Raw genomic sequence first — 15487 nt, forward strand, 5'->3', positions numbered from 1 at the left:
TTTGCAATGACGGACACATTAGTGCGGTGATTTTACTTTCTCTCATAGCCATTATGTGTCATTAAATCTCAATGATGGTCTGTTAAATGAGGCCTGTTAATATACTGGCTAAGTTCATCATTACACTCAGTACTCTCTGACTTCGATTTTTGAGTTGTTCTGACTGAAACATCCCAGCAATAGAGACACACGTGTCTGTGACAGTGCACGAGCAAATCGCATCTTTGACAGACGCACAAAATCGTAGGCTTTGTGTGAAATCCCCTCGTTGGAGGGGGCAGACTGAGATTAGCGGTCACATGCCCTTCCGCCCCGCTAAAATCCCGTGGGATAGAGGAAGTCATGAGCGAACACAGGAAGTGTGCCTGTGTCAACAACAAAAAATGATCCGGCCATCTTTGTTCCAGACCAGAGCGACGGACACAGGCAGATAGACGTTCTCGTTAAGAATGACTCAGTGATTTAAGGGAGATGTGACTGAAAAGCCTGAGGGTTCTGCTGTACACTACAGATTATCCCTATTACTGCCATGCTGTTTCTCTTCTACCACTCTGCCATCTGATTCACATGAGCCCTACGTAGTGCTCAGTTCTCCCTACACACTGAGAAGATGCACTGCACTTAGCAAAATCTGTTCGATTGGGATGACCTGCAACATCATCAGATTTCAACATCAAGACAGTACTTGAGTTGTGCAGGGGCTCAAAAGGTGAATTTGATTACATTAGCGCTCTCTTTCCTCTCTTTTACTTCTATATATGACCTCTGAAGGGTAGGGCTGGAGCCTATCCCAGTATCTTAGGCGAAGGTAGGGGAAAGCAACCTGGCCAGTCCATCACAGAACATATAAATAATTTCATGTGTATATCAACGTGTATTTATATAATAAATATATGTACAGTATGTATGTGTATATATATGTTATTATACATTTAAATTGTTATAATTTGTTATACCCCTGAATTTAGTATTACATTTCTGGTAAATTTTAATCTGTAGTTTACTGTAATCTGTAGAGGGGAATATTATCAGTGATGTCTTAAATTTAGCTCACACAAAGATATTGTATGACTTGGAATATAGCGCACAACTTAAATGGTCTATGTATGTACACTTTACTTTTCAAAAGTTTGGGGTCGGTAAAATGTTTAAATGTTTTTGAGAGGTCTCTTATGTTCACCAAGGCTGCATTTATTTGATCTAAAATACGGTAAAAACAGTAATATTGTGAAATATTAATACAATTTAAAATAGCTATTTTCTATTTTAATATAATATAAAATGTAATTTATTCCTGTGATGTCAAAGCTGAATTGTTAGTATCATTACTACAGTCTTCAGTGTCACATGATCCTTCAAAAATCATTCTAATATGTTGATTTGCTGCTCACGAAACATTTATTATTATTATCAATGTTAAAAACAGTCATGCTGCTTAGGAATTTTTGGAAACCATTATTTTCAGGATTCTTTTATGAATAGTAAGTTCGAAAGAACAGCATTTTTTTTTTATAGAAATCTTAAGTAACAATATAAATGTTGTTATTGTCAACTGATTAATTTAATGCATCCTTGCAAAATATAAATACTAATTTCTTAAAAAAAACTTGTAAAATATAAATCATTATATAATCCATCATACCTCTGCATTTAGTAATAAATGACTGTACTGTTTAATCTGAAAATATGTGACTGGAAGGAAATATTATGCAGTAAATAATGACTTACATTTTTGCTCATTCAAAGCTATTTTGTCACTTGGATTGATATAGCAGCTCAATTTATATGATCTATTTGGAGCTTGACAGATGTGTTAACTGAACTTGCAAAAAAGCTCTTTGTGATCAATAGGAATACATTACAGGTTTAGAACACATGAGGGTGAGTGAATAATGACAGCATTTTATTTTTTGAGTGAATATCCCTTTAAGTTGAGCTGAGGCACAGCAAATGCACAATGATGTCATTTATGCACTCAAACCTCATTATCATAAATATTTGCATATGAACTTCCTTATATGTCTGATTATGTTTGCTGCATTTCCAGTGTCATCGTGTTGTAGATAATTATGTACTACATCATCATGTGGTTTGAGAGACTGAAGCAGATTGTTTATCTATGAACGACCTCACATTTGCATTTAGACATGAGGGAACCGTCCAGCGGGACACTGGGGAACACAGAGGTCCTAGTGTCAGAAAACTAATTAGTCTTGACTAGCCTGAGTTAATTAGGAGTGGATTTTATGCCAACATCAGAAAAAATAAAATAATCTGAGTGTTTTTTTACATAGGAATGTAGTTTCTCTTTGAGATTCGAACAATAACAGGACTGCAGTTGTGGGCTGTTATATTTGGACGTTGTATTATAGATGGATTTTCAGTATTACTCATACTCACTTGCATTCTCTTACCTTCACTTTCATTTCACTTGCTCATTCTTTCGAAGGTTTAATGTTCAGAATTCCTAGTTCTTGTATACTAATGTATACAAGAAATGTAACGTTTGGCCCGGACCAAAAAAACAATTAGTCCTAGTCTGCTTAGCGTTCAAATTGGCATTTTTAACACCGAACCTAAAGATACCAAATAAATTCACAACCTTAGCTTTTATGACTGCCTATTTTTAGACGGAGCTTACCGAACATCCAAAACAACGCTGTGTGCTGGGATAAATGCTCTTGTTGTATATGCATAGCCTACATATGATGGTATTTTGACCAGCTGAGAACTCGTGAAGAGCTTATAAAATGTGTAGAGTCAAAATAGTGGCACGAATCCCTCCATGACACACACAAACGAAGATCTTCTGCAAGGAGACAAGGTTCTGAGACCTGTACCGAACTATGATTGGCAACATAACGACTATGACGAGAAAAAACATTCTGTCCTTTTTAGGGTCTCATCTTCCTGTTTTTGGTTCGTTTACATCCGTGTTGCATTCAGATTTCATTCGAACCACACAAGAGTTTGTTTGGAAGCGGACCAAGTCCCAACTTTTCCCATAGAACCAAACATGCAAGTGTGAACACACCCTAAAGCAAACATTGTGACACTTGCAGTTAGGAGATATACATATATACATATATATACACAGATATGCATGCATGCATACATACATATAAACATTATTTGTATATATGTGTACGTGTGTGTGTGTGTGTGTGTGTGTGTGTGTGTGTGTGTGTTTAACTGCAACAAGTATTATCTCTTTTAGTTGAACATTTACTGTCTTCCATGTCATTCTCGCTGCTAAATATAATTACCAGTTCTAAATACCACTTCTTAATCCAGATGTATTTAACAAATCCACATTTACAGCTTAATGCTTTAAGTGTACTTCTTCATTCCTCACTCTGGTGTAAATCTAGTTTGTGGTTGAGTATGGTTAAGTGAAACAGATGTGTGGATGTTGCGTACAACCCTGTTCCCCTTTTTCAGTTGCTGAGAAATGACCATTTCCTGTGATTCAGTAGAGATAGTGCTCTGGTGCTCGGCCTTCAGTCAGCTGAGCTGATTCTAACTGTTCTTTTCGGATCATGTGATCTCGGGTTCATGGGCCTCAGAGGGCTGGCGTTTGTTTGACAGGTCAGATGGGTAAACTGCTGCTCTCAGCTGAAAAGTGACCCATAATTGTTGTCATTGCCCAGTATATGAATCCTTCTCTGCCTGTGTGCTGATTATTTGATATGGAAATTTGAGCTACCATTGTGTAAATTATGAGCTCAAACAGGAAAATGCTTCCAAGCGCACTTCCTTTAAGATAGGGTTACATTCCCAGTGTCCCTCGACATGAAAATCGTTCCAGGTATTTCGATCTTTCCTGCAATCACATTATCCTTTATAATACATTTTAATGTTATTTAGGTTGTAAATTAATCCTATTTATGCTGACATGTGTCATTTTTGAAATCATAGATAATAGAAAGCAGACTGTACTGTGTAGTGTGTGTGTGTGTGTGTGTGTGTGTGTGTGTGTGTGTGTGTGTGTGTGTGTGTGTGTGTGTGTGTGTGTGTGTGTGATTCAAAGCTTTTGATTAGTTTAAATTATATGTTTGCTGGGTGCAGTACGCTGAATTGCAAATCTAATCACTTGTTGAAGTTAAATACTGCATGAAATTCAATGCAGAAGTGGATGATTCCAGCATGCTTTGCTTGCGCGTGACATGACAGGATTTGAAAGTTTCTTGTTAAGGCTGGTTTGACTCTCACTACTGCTATTTGTGAAATCGCTCTGATCGACATGATAAACAAACAAACTGTGTTTCAGTTTCAATGTGCACTGCATAATCTGAACTAAAACTAGATAAAAACTAGAAAACAAGACAAACTTTGATGTCTTGAGAGAGCCTGACCAGAAAGTTTGAAGTTTTAAAAGCTTGAAGTTTAAAGGTTTTCAGTTTGTAGTTTGAAGTTTAATGTAGTTTGTAATGTTGCTTAAAGTTTGAAGGTTTTGAAGGTAATTGTATGTCAGAAAAACAGATTGTTGCTAATGTTTCTACCATGAAATTAGCACATTGCTAAAATGTTTTAGCATGAATTAGCACATTGCTAGTATGTTTTAGCATGTTTCTAGCATGAATTTGGCCATATCTAATTATTATACAGCATCTATGGTGGTTACGGCCCTGCTGTGATATTGGCCGAAGGCTATTTAAGCCTATATGTCCTATTTCAACTTCCTGTTTCAGTGGGATTTACGTCAACACGGGACCGAAAATTGTATTAAACTATTTCATGGTCTTTAATGCTGTTTTGCTCTCTGTCCCTCTGGACTCATTGTTGACATCATAATCAGAACATCTATTTTTCCTGTATCTGTTTACTGTACATGGCTTAATTTTGTTGGGGTGGAGGATGTTGCTGCCTTGCAGGAAGCAATAATGTGAAATATGACGTGCGAGTCGCTTTATTATTGTGTCCTGAAAGGAAATATGTATAACTAAATGTGAAAGCCGAAATTTCATCAGCCCGATTTTCGGGCTGCATTTCACCCTTACTTCAGATTGTGATGTTTGTTCTGTTGATTTAATTCTGCTGCTTCCTTTTCACTGTCTTAATTTTATTTCTCTCTCTCTCTCTCTCTCTCTCTCTCTCTCTCTCTCTCTCTCTCTCTCTCTCTCTCTCTCTCTCTCTCTCTCTCTCTCTCTCTCTCTCTCTCTCTCTCTCTCTCTCTCTCTCTCTCTCTCTCTCTCTCTCTCTCATAACTGCATTAGTAACAGAGGCTTGAGCCAATGATAGCAGACTAATGCAGTCATTAATGCAGTTATTAGAGAGAGAGAGAGAGAGAGAGAGAGAGAGAGGTTAAGCATAGTCTGTCTCTCAACAGTGTTCGGCAGCAGTGTATCTACTAAACTGTAAGTTTATCTGCTCCAAGAACAGCATTGTTATTACCTCACTAGTGACAAATGTCAAGTAGCTTTTAAGTTGCTAAACTATTTTACTGATATGTCAGAGCAACACGTTTCTGTGCAAGCGTGTGTCTGTACTGTATTTGTGTGCGTTTGAGTGGGAGAAAGAGAGTAGCCTATGTGCTTTCCGTACATAATAAAGCTAAAAAATATATAAAAATATGGAAATTATTTGTCATTTTCATCCTATTATTTGCTATTTATTTGCTTGGGCAGTGTCATTGTGGGTTTTGGTTCTTTTGTTGTTAGTCTGTAAGGACCTTTGAAATAATTGAAATCACTTGGCGAATTGATATGGAACTGTAATGCAATCAAAACCTGCCTGGAATTACTTTAGCCGTGGGTTTCCCTGAAAATAATTGCACTCCTTAGAACGTTTCAGATTTCAGAACCAATCAGATTCAAGCATTCAAGAGACCCATAGTATAATAACCAATAATCTCAGCACAGATGATTTGGTAAATGCATAGCAGTTTTGCTCTTAAGGAACGAGTTACCTTTTAATGCAGTAATTATTAGTTAATTATTAATAATATCATATTATGAATAATAATATTAGTAATAATTAACAGCCATGTCCCTGTCACATCAGCAATCTGAACGTTTATACTCTGTGAACTGTTACATTTTCAGAATACTTTACAGTAAGTTGGGAAAATTATACTATGCAATGTCTTGGAAATTGACCAGGGTTGAGTTTGTTATATATCATTCATTGCACTTACACTTTGTTGTACCCAAATGATACCTGAGATCATACATTTGTTTTAGAAGAAATCCATTGTTACTTTTCAAAGGGTCCACTATCCTAGCAACCCCTTTGAACACCCTAACAACATCATTACAATGCTCTGGCAACCAGCTAGAAGCAATGTGGTGCCAAGTTTTGCACAGGCAAGAGCTACTCACATTTTCTTCAAACAATGCAATCTTTTTTTTTTTTACTATGATGCTATCCTGTCAGTCAGAGTCAGTCTTTCTCCTTTTGCACCTGATGGCTTAATATTCGAAGATTTAATTAACTGGTCTAAATTTAGTTTATTCTATGTTGTCTTTTATACTTCCACAACCCAACTGTTTGATTTTGAAGTGTACAATAATTTACATTAGGCATGTATAATAGTTGTCACTTTCAGGGGATTTTTTTTTCCTCAATCCTTGCTTAATTTGTGACGCTGGAACAGATGCTGTTTATTTATGCTCCTTAATCTCCATAGCTGAACCATGATCACATCCTTTTACCGTAATGCTATGAGGAACCATGCGTTTCTTCGAAATCAGTTCTGGGAATGTCCTATGAATTTGATTGTGCAATTAAGGCCATTCAAACATTAACTGGCAGGAAGTGCCGAGTAGAGAGATGAAAACAGAAAGACCGTGATGGTGGTGATGTTGTAGCAGTGCTGTCTCATTTGCGGTCTGTTCCCCCTGACTGCCGTTGTTGCGTTGAGCTGTCTGCTGAGGCAATGAGACATGGATATGGTGAATCTTAGAGATGGAGCCAGCCAGCCAGCTGAGGAAGTGTTAGATGGCCATCTGTCACAGGTCTCCACTCAGTCAGTGCTGATAACAAGCTCTGCTCACCCAGTAGGATAATTCAATCTTCTCCATGAGCCAGTCATGGCCATCACTATCTCTCCTCGGAGACGGCCCAGATACCAGAAACTCTCAACAAAGCTTTACCAAAGTGTGATTGTGTAAATCATGATGTCACATTGCTGAGGTATAGAGCTGGTAAGTCCTGCCCATCCGTAAAACCCCAAGTGGACCTCTAGGTTGAAAAATCGTCAATGCAAGTGAATGGGAGAAAATAATTATTTTCTGGTCCCGTTTGAATTGTGCCATGAATATGAACATATGTTGTCTGTGAATTTTTTATATAACTTTTCATGTTACGAGTTTGACAGTATATGGTATGATTCTTCGGCTAGCAGTTGTGGAAAAGACATAACGAGAAAGACTACATGTCGCCTATGTGACGTCACCCCATAAAGTTGACTTACCCGTGGTTTTCGCCAACCTCAACGATTTTGTCCTCTCCCTGAAAGAAGGCGGTGAAGTGCACCAAAGACACAGCCATGTTTAGCGGGATCCGTGTGAGCTAGTGTCCGTGTGCTAGTGTGTTGAAGTTTCAAACGCGTCGAAAGCAGCGAAGAGTTGTAGTCCACAAAGTGCTCTCACACAAAGTCTAACCGTATCAAACTTCTACCCGCTAAATTGTAGCATTCTTTACACGAAATATATAAAAAATTATATAAAAAATTCACAGACAACACATGTTCACATTCATGGCAAAATTCAAACGGAACCAGAAAATAATTATTTTCTCCCATTCACTTGCATTGACGATTTTTCAACCTAGAGGTCCAGTGGGGTTAGCGGAAGGGGCGGGACTTACCAGCTCTATAGAGAGCCTAAGTCCCTTCCCTTCCGGTCGACCACCATGGGACCTTTAGTTCGGAAAAATATTGTATGGTAGTCAATGGCGAGAGACAACAAATATTTTGATCTCATTTGAATTGTGCCCTGATTTACACATATGATGTTTCACATAAAACTAAACGTTACTCTTCTGTTTTATGACAAACTGCGACTTTCTTGACTTTCATAATTACCTTTTAAATTGACAAACATCATATGTGTAATTCAGGGCACAGTTCAGACGGAATAAAAAGATAAGTTGTCTCTCGCCATTGACTTCCATACATATTTTTTCCGAAATAAGGTCCCTGGCATGACACAATAAAGCGACAAGCGATAAAAGCTAGTCTTCTAGAGTTTCTGTTGACATATTCTTGCTTTTTACTTATATGGCCTTATTCAGAGTAGTCCCGTCCTGCTTTTCATAACTGCAAGGATCCATGAGTGTGTGGGTAGTTTTAATTTTGGGGTTGGTCTATTCACTCTTAATCGTATGCCTAACATTGCTCTGCTTGTTTCTTGTCTCTCACATTCAATTGCGAATTACATTACACAAATAGCATAAATGATATACAGTAGACTGTTTTCATTTAAACATTGTGAAATTTGGCAAAACTGAAATAGTTCACATCATTGAATAATATTTGCAATTCTCTCTCAAAACACATGGTAAATATTAAATGTTTAACAACTTACATTTTACCCTGCTCTCTTTTACTGTTAAAACTGATGCCTCGCATTGGAATTTGCGCTTGTCTTCTGTAAACGGTAAAGCCTGCCTCCTTTGATTTGATTGGTCATCTCACCATTTTGACATTGAGAGCTATTAGACTGCTGAAGCAAGTAATCCTACAAAAAATTACTTTTAAAACTTTTTGTCCTGCTAACACCGAACATAGTGGTGTTTAAGGAAGTGCAGCAGAGCAGCATCAAGAATATCAAATATTGGGGGGGAACATTTGTTCTTATTTGAATATTGGGGGAAAACTTGTTTCAAGTTAAGGGAATGATTCATGGGGCAACTTTTTGAGCAATGTTGCTGGGCAATGTTGCCATCAACAGGCAAGTGAGACACAAGGCCCACGACTGATCTAAATTATCCATATAGAAATTTGTTGCCCATTCTCAATGGGAAAGTGCCCAAGCAACATCGCTCGGCAACATTGCTCAGAAAGTTCCCCCGTGTATCATCACCTTTAGTCTTGCATAGCCAGACCTTCAGACTGATGATAGAAGGTCAGGACTCCATAGCAGCTTTCACTGGCCAAGGACCGCAAGAGTGACATGTAAAGCAACCTACTATAGTTCATTTTGCTCAGCATCATGTTTAGGGGTGTGAAAACCCCTAAAGTCAGGAAGTCATTAAAGTCAGTTATTACATACTCCTACATTAACAGGCCGGCATGCTATTCATTCAAGAATGTAGTGCAAGTTAACAGACAATGGTGCTGTGAGCTTCACATACTTTTGAAAATCCAACGTTTAGCTGATTCTCATAACTTCTCATTGTCACAGTTGTACATGCGACGGCTTTCTTGTTCCATAAGGGGTTTGACGTCATGACTGCTTTGTTTCCAGGCGGACCGTAAAAGAGTGCAACACACACTTTTCCCGGAATTCCTGGAGAAATCAACCAATCAGATGACGACTTCGTTGATGATGTCTGAGGCTGAGACTACCCTAAAGTTGATGTCTATGGTAGTTACTGCATAACTGTGGTAGAAAAAAACTTCTGATTGGCTGTGTTTGTCTAGCTCCACAAAGCATATTTATGTTTGATGTAGACAGACTGATTACATGTTGCTTGAAACTTCTGGGGTGCGTTTCCCATACAACGACATAACTCGCTGCTGAACAGCCATAATATAATGCATCGTTGAAGAAATCAACTTAGCTTGTCACAACCATTTCCCGAAACCTTACCGTCACTAATTTGACGTTCAACCATGTTGGTTAATGATGGCACGCATATGGTCGAGTAAAAACTTATTTTAATGAATCCGTTTGAGATGTTATTAATGCTAGATTTTTTGCTATAAATTACAGACATGGCATCTGAGGAATAATTCTCATTTTTCTCAGTTATTTTGCTTTATTTCCAAATTCAATCATAGGCTCGTTTTTACGTACTAGAGCACGTACGCACATGCGCACTCTTCAAAAACAGCACTTGACAAGCTAAAAGACGTAAATGGCATTTGTATACAGCATATTCAAAAAAGATATAGATTGCACTGAATGTCAGCTTGCTTATTTGTCTCAAGATATGGATTTATTAAGTCCACTTGTCATGCAAACAAGAAACTATGCTTCTAACCACAGGTCGAGAGCTGTCGTTCCAACCACACAACTGTGTGATGCTTTTTGCGAATGTTCATTGGAACTATGGTTTTGGGAAACACAGACTCGTTGTATCATGCTGATAACGACGGGACTTGCGACCATAGATGGCTAACGATGCTTTTGGGAAACGCACCCCTGGTTAGGACACAATGAGTCAGGTAAATTTCCCAAACAACTAAATTCAGGACTGTTATTAGCAGTGTAACCTCAGACAGTAAACGTCCACAGACAGTTCAAGGACCATTTGATGCACACTGCACTCCAAAAGAAAAGATCTGTTGCTACTTCCATTTCATCGCAACTTTTATTTAAAGACAAGCATTTTAAACCTCTTTCTTGTTTTTGTAGCTTTTTTGTGTGTTTCCTATTCTGTTTCAATGAAGTGAGTAGAGCTACTAGAACTCTGGATTATCTCAAGTTTCCAAGGTTCTTGCCGTTTGAGTCTGAAAAGCACATTTAAGACTTTAGTTTGAGACATTTATTAGAAAATAAACAAGATATCATTGACCACACATGTATATTCTGCTTTGTTTAAAGCTAGTCCCAGACTAAAATGCATTGTGCTGTTTTAGCTGTAAGCAACTTGCACTGACATATCTTAAACTATGTCAGTGCCATTGTTTTGTCTCAAGATGCAAAACAGTATTGTTTTTTTCTATGGCACATTTGAAAAATCTACTTAAACATCCTAATTGAACCAAGGCCTAATCCTGGCTTAATATAAGCCCTGTCTGTGAAACCCGGCCTACATGTTGGTCAGATAGTTTCTTTCTAAGTGGGTGGTTGTGAAGCGACCTATGAGAAGAGTTTTCCCCAGTATGACAGATAGAGTATTGCAGTAAACACTGGCACATTTATATCCATTATATCTAGCAGTTCCTCAGGTTTCTATGGATCATATGCCACAAGAGTGAGACTAAATGGGACAGGATGCCTAACTAAACCTAATTCAATATAGTCTGAGACCAGGAAGACGCCTCAAACGCTGATAGGAGCAGTCAGAAGCCACAGAGACTGCTGCCATGTTCACTGTACCCTGCACTCTTCTTTAAAAGCTTGACAGTGTTATCAGAGGCTTATGTTAACATGCGCTCACTGAGATGGTGGAGGGGTGCGTTATTTGAACACACTGAGTGATTTGTATATTCCTCAAACTTCACTATGCTGTTTTCTCCTCTAATCGTCCCCGTCAAAATACATTCAAGCACCAGGCATGCATTTGTCATCTCATTATATTATCCGTGCACTCATGGCAACCTTGGAGTCTGGCTCATTATTCTGGATCTGCCCACACACTTGATGAAGCCTGTGCAGATCCATAATAACAATGTATTAGCACTTGATTTCTGCCATTGCTGTTTACACAGCCACACACCTGAAGTGCTTGTAAACATCCAGCCACATATTCTGCATTTTATGACTATTTTCTTGTTAGTTTATAGTTGTTTTTAATTATTTTTTTCAAATCATGTGCTGCCATGTCCTGTTGTGTATGGGGAAACGCCAAAAGCAGGACGAATCAGTGCAAATCGATTAACCCAAACAGAACGGACAGTGCAGAGCGTGATGTGAGCACCTCGAGCATGTGTATTCTTGTGTGGCTCAATGGATTGTGCTGCCCGGAACAATCTGAACACCGCTGTGAGAACCACTTTGCTGTGCTGTGTGACCCATTTCAGTTTGGCACGATCTCTGTTATGAAAGCCTATGGGAACCTCAAATTACTTTACTTATTGAAACCACAACAAGCGGGTTGAGGAAAACGGTTAAATTTACACTACCATTCTTAGGTTTGGGACCAGTATGATTTTTTCTTTTTCTTTCTAAAATTAACTCTTTTATTAAGCTAGGATACATTAAATGGATCAAAAGTAACTGAAAAAATCTAACGGAATAGTGTATGTAGTTCTATTTAGAAGCTATATTGTACATTTAATTTCTGAATGAGGTAGGCTATTTTTTTATAACAAACAGCATGATTCGTTTTATAATTCTATCTTACTATGTTTATATGGTCTCATGAAACATCCTGTCAAATATGGGTTTCTTTGAGACAATTAATATTGGCAATTGCACTTGGGGTATTTATATTAGTAATCAGTACTATTATTGGTTTTAGTACACATACATGAGAAGTGTTTCTGGTAGTCAGAGCAGCTGGAAATGACGTGTCCTCTTATGTGTAAGTGTAGGGCTCTCGTCTCTCTCCAGTGTTCTGCCTCACCAACTGATACTGACTGATCTCAACATTTCTTATTTCCACCTTTCCATACAAATCATGCAAGGTGAATTGTGTTGTCACTAACACACAGTAAAAACAAGTAATCTTAAAATTGTCATAATTTACTCCCCCTCATGACGTTACATATCCACATGACTTTTTCTGAGTTTTTCTGTGGATCACAAAAGGGGAATTTTTGAAGAATATCATAATTGATAATTAACTGACACAAAAAGTACCATAAAAGTGGTCCATCTGATTCGTGTGCTTTAGTCCATGTTTTCTGAAGCCAATCAACATTGTTTAATGAACCAGATTGAAATTTAATTTATACATTGAAAGCTCTCAAATCATTAGATGTTCATCAGTTTCATCAGGTTTGACGTCAGTGACATCAAACAACATTAGTTCTCAACCTTCACTGACATGAAAGTATTCCTTTAAAATTAACTTCACATCCAGTCATTTTCTAATAAAATATCTTGTGTATGATGCATACAATCCTGTACCCTTTAATTGTAATGCATTTCAAGTGCATTTAAAATGCATAACGCAAACACTTTAATACAGTAAAAAAGTTACATATAATAAAGATGTGATTTTAGTTTGAAATACAAGTTCACAAAAGAGGGAAAACACGAAACAAAAATAAACGAGGAAAATCCACACACTGTTTAACTATAAACAATAAGACATGTTGCGATCAATAAAGATCTTCGTCATAAAAAAAAAAGCTTGTTTCCTGGTTTAAATGGATGATGATAGATGGTTGATGAAATTTCAGTGTGGTTTTAGACTTTTGGTCTTTTTTTTTTTTTTTTTTTTTTTTGTCATGTGAAAAATGTTGAAGTGTTTTGATGTCTAGAATGGCTGATATTAATAACTGACTACTTAATAACAGAAAGACAGTAACCAGTAGGGATTTAGCGCTCGCCTCTTCCTCTGCCATCTCCATGGTAACAGCACATGGCTGGAGACACAAGTAAAAAGCACAGGAATGATTAAAGATAAAGAGCATGTCCTTCTGTTGCTGCACATGCTCTCACACATATTGGGTCCACACCATTACAGTTCAGTTCAGAGGAAAAACAATGAGCTCTCACACACGCACACACTCGCTAATCATGGCACATTGTGCCAAAGGGCTCTTTGTTGCAGAGCTTTTCTCTGCCAAGCACTGATATTAGCACCATTTCTGCCTCATAATTCACACAGGACTGGAAATGCTAAACGAGCATGTGCTAGTTTTCTTTTGTTCTAAATGTAATGCTGCTGGTTGGTTTGAAGTGTGGTTTTTTTTTTTTGTTTTTTTTTTTTGTGCTATAAATGCAAGACTTAAAGAAGATTTTGTTTGGTTGACTCTCATGAACCCTCTCAAGAACATGACTGAATCATACAAGAAATTATATTTTGTATATAGGCCTGTACACTACCATTAAAAAGTTTGTGGGCAGTCATTTTTTAGGAAATAAATTACTATTTTTTTTATTACAGATGCATTAAATTAATTAAAAAGTGATATTTAAAACATTTATTTGAAATAGAAATCTTTTGTAACATTATAGATGCTGTTCAGTTGACTTTATATTCATGAAAGTACTTTAGAAATTGGATTAGAACATGATGTTCCATCAAAAATGTTAATTTGTAATTGATTCGTGTAAGTGATTTTCTGTCTAGGAATGCATTCAATCAGCCTGTCTGTTTCCTTGAGCCACTATTTCTAGACGTTCTTACAATCTAGAGCTTAGTCTATTTTTAACTTGCGTGATTTGAAACAAGAAAAGAGTAAATATGCCAAAGACTGAAAACAATGACAATCTGTACATGAATAGACGTCATTTAGTGTCATGAAAGGGTGTGTTTGCTCATGGTTTCTCTGTTGTAGTTATTTGAGTCTAACCACAATGTAGTCACTTAAGGGGAGACACTACAGGCTAAAACAGTATTTTTTCATGCATCTGTCAATTTTGAGATTTTGGGCTTTTCATAAAATGCTTTTTTCAGACTAGTGGACAGAAAACATCCAAAATACGCTTTTAACTGTATCTTTTAGAGCACTTTATTGATTTGCATCTGTAGATTTCAATTACAGTCTATATCTTTAAAGGCCATTTTCTCAAATTGAGTTTTTCCTCCTACATTGAGCCAGAAATCTCCACTTTAGTAACACTTACATAACCAAACTTTAGTTGTATTCTTATCTATATTCTGAAGGTTTTTACAAAGGGGTTTGTTCTCATATATTTTTCCTGATTTGATACAACATTTTATTCCTAAAAAAAGGCGAATATTTAATTATTTTTGGCTGTTGACAGTATTCTCTGATTTGTGGTGTGATTAAATAGAGATCCCGTCTGTAAAAACCTTAGGCTCTAATATATCAAATAAATGAAACAATAATTTTTAACCTGGCTTCATCCAAAGTTCCGATTTTTTTTTTCTAGAAATGTATGCAAATTAGTGCATATTTAATTAGACAACACCTCATTTGCATATTTAAACATAACATTTCAGAAAACTTGAAATATTTTTTTTTTTTGCTGTTATTAATGTAATCAATCAACTGGTGAAGTATGGTGATATTTATTAATGTTTTTTTTTTTTTTTTTCTATTCACCTGGGGGTGTCTCGCCCTAAGAAGGAATGTCAGTAGAAATACAAAGGCCTTCTTCAAGCTTGAGCCCAAGCTTGAAGTAGGCCTTTGATGTTTTTATTTTAATTGCTGAAATCTAAAGAGAAGGTTTGCTTATGTATAATAGTGAATACAATTCAGTGACAGCAAAAAAATAAAAAAATAAAATCCTGAAATGACCTGAAGTTTTTTTACAGAATTGTCTCATTGTTAACTTTCTCTGCCAGCATTTTTGATAATTTTCACAACAATTTCATGGCCCCCAGAATATTTTATGAATATCTGAACATGCAATATATCAAAAGAACAGAGAACAGCGCCTCTGCTTAAAACAAACAAACAAAAAAAAACTTTTTATTCTAGCTTTATACCTTCTTTTTTATCAACACTTGAATGTGGGTAAGTTTTTATTAAAAGTGCAACATTCAAAGCAAGAATATTTGAGAAGCAACATTT

At 36.8% G+C, this 15487-nt stretch overlaps 1 protein-coding gene across 8 annotated transcripts in view; it reads left to right on the forward strand.

The window, feature by feature from the left end:
* marchf8 (membrane-associated ring finger (C3HC4) 8) overlaps window positions 1-15487 on the forward strand; it is a 99916-nt gene that overhangs the window by 56075 nt on the left and 28354 nt on the right. For 3 of the 8 annotated variants that reach the window (XM_081350676.1, XM_081350678.1, XM_081350677.1), the window contains one exon: window positions 9411-9530. The exons of the other annotated variants lie outside the window; for them this stretch is intronic. In XM_081350676.1, the coding sequence (XP_081206802.1) occupies window positions 9411-9530 (120 nt within the window). The remainder of the gene's footprint in view (window positions 1-9410; window positions 9531-15487) is intronic. 8 annotated transcript variants of the gene reach the window in all.

The sequence above is a fragment of the Scardinius erythrophthalmus genome (assembly GCF_964197995.2).
Source record: "Scardinius erythrophthalmus genome assembly, chromosome: 21".
Taxonomy (NCBI): domain Eukaryota; kingdom Metazoa; phylum Chordata; class Actinopteri; order Cypriniformes; family Leuciscidae; genus Scardinius; species Scardinius erythrophthalmus.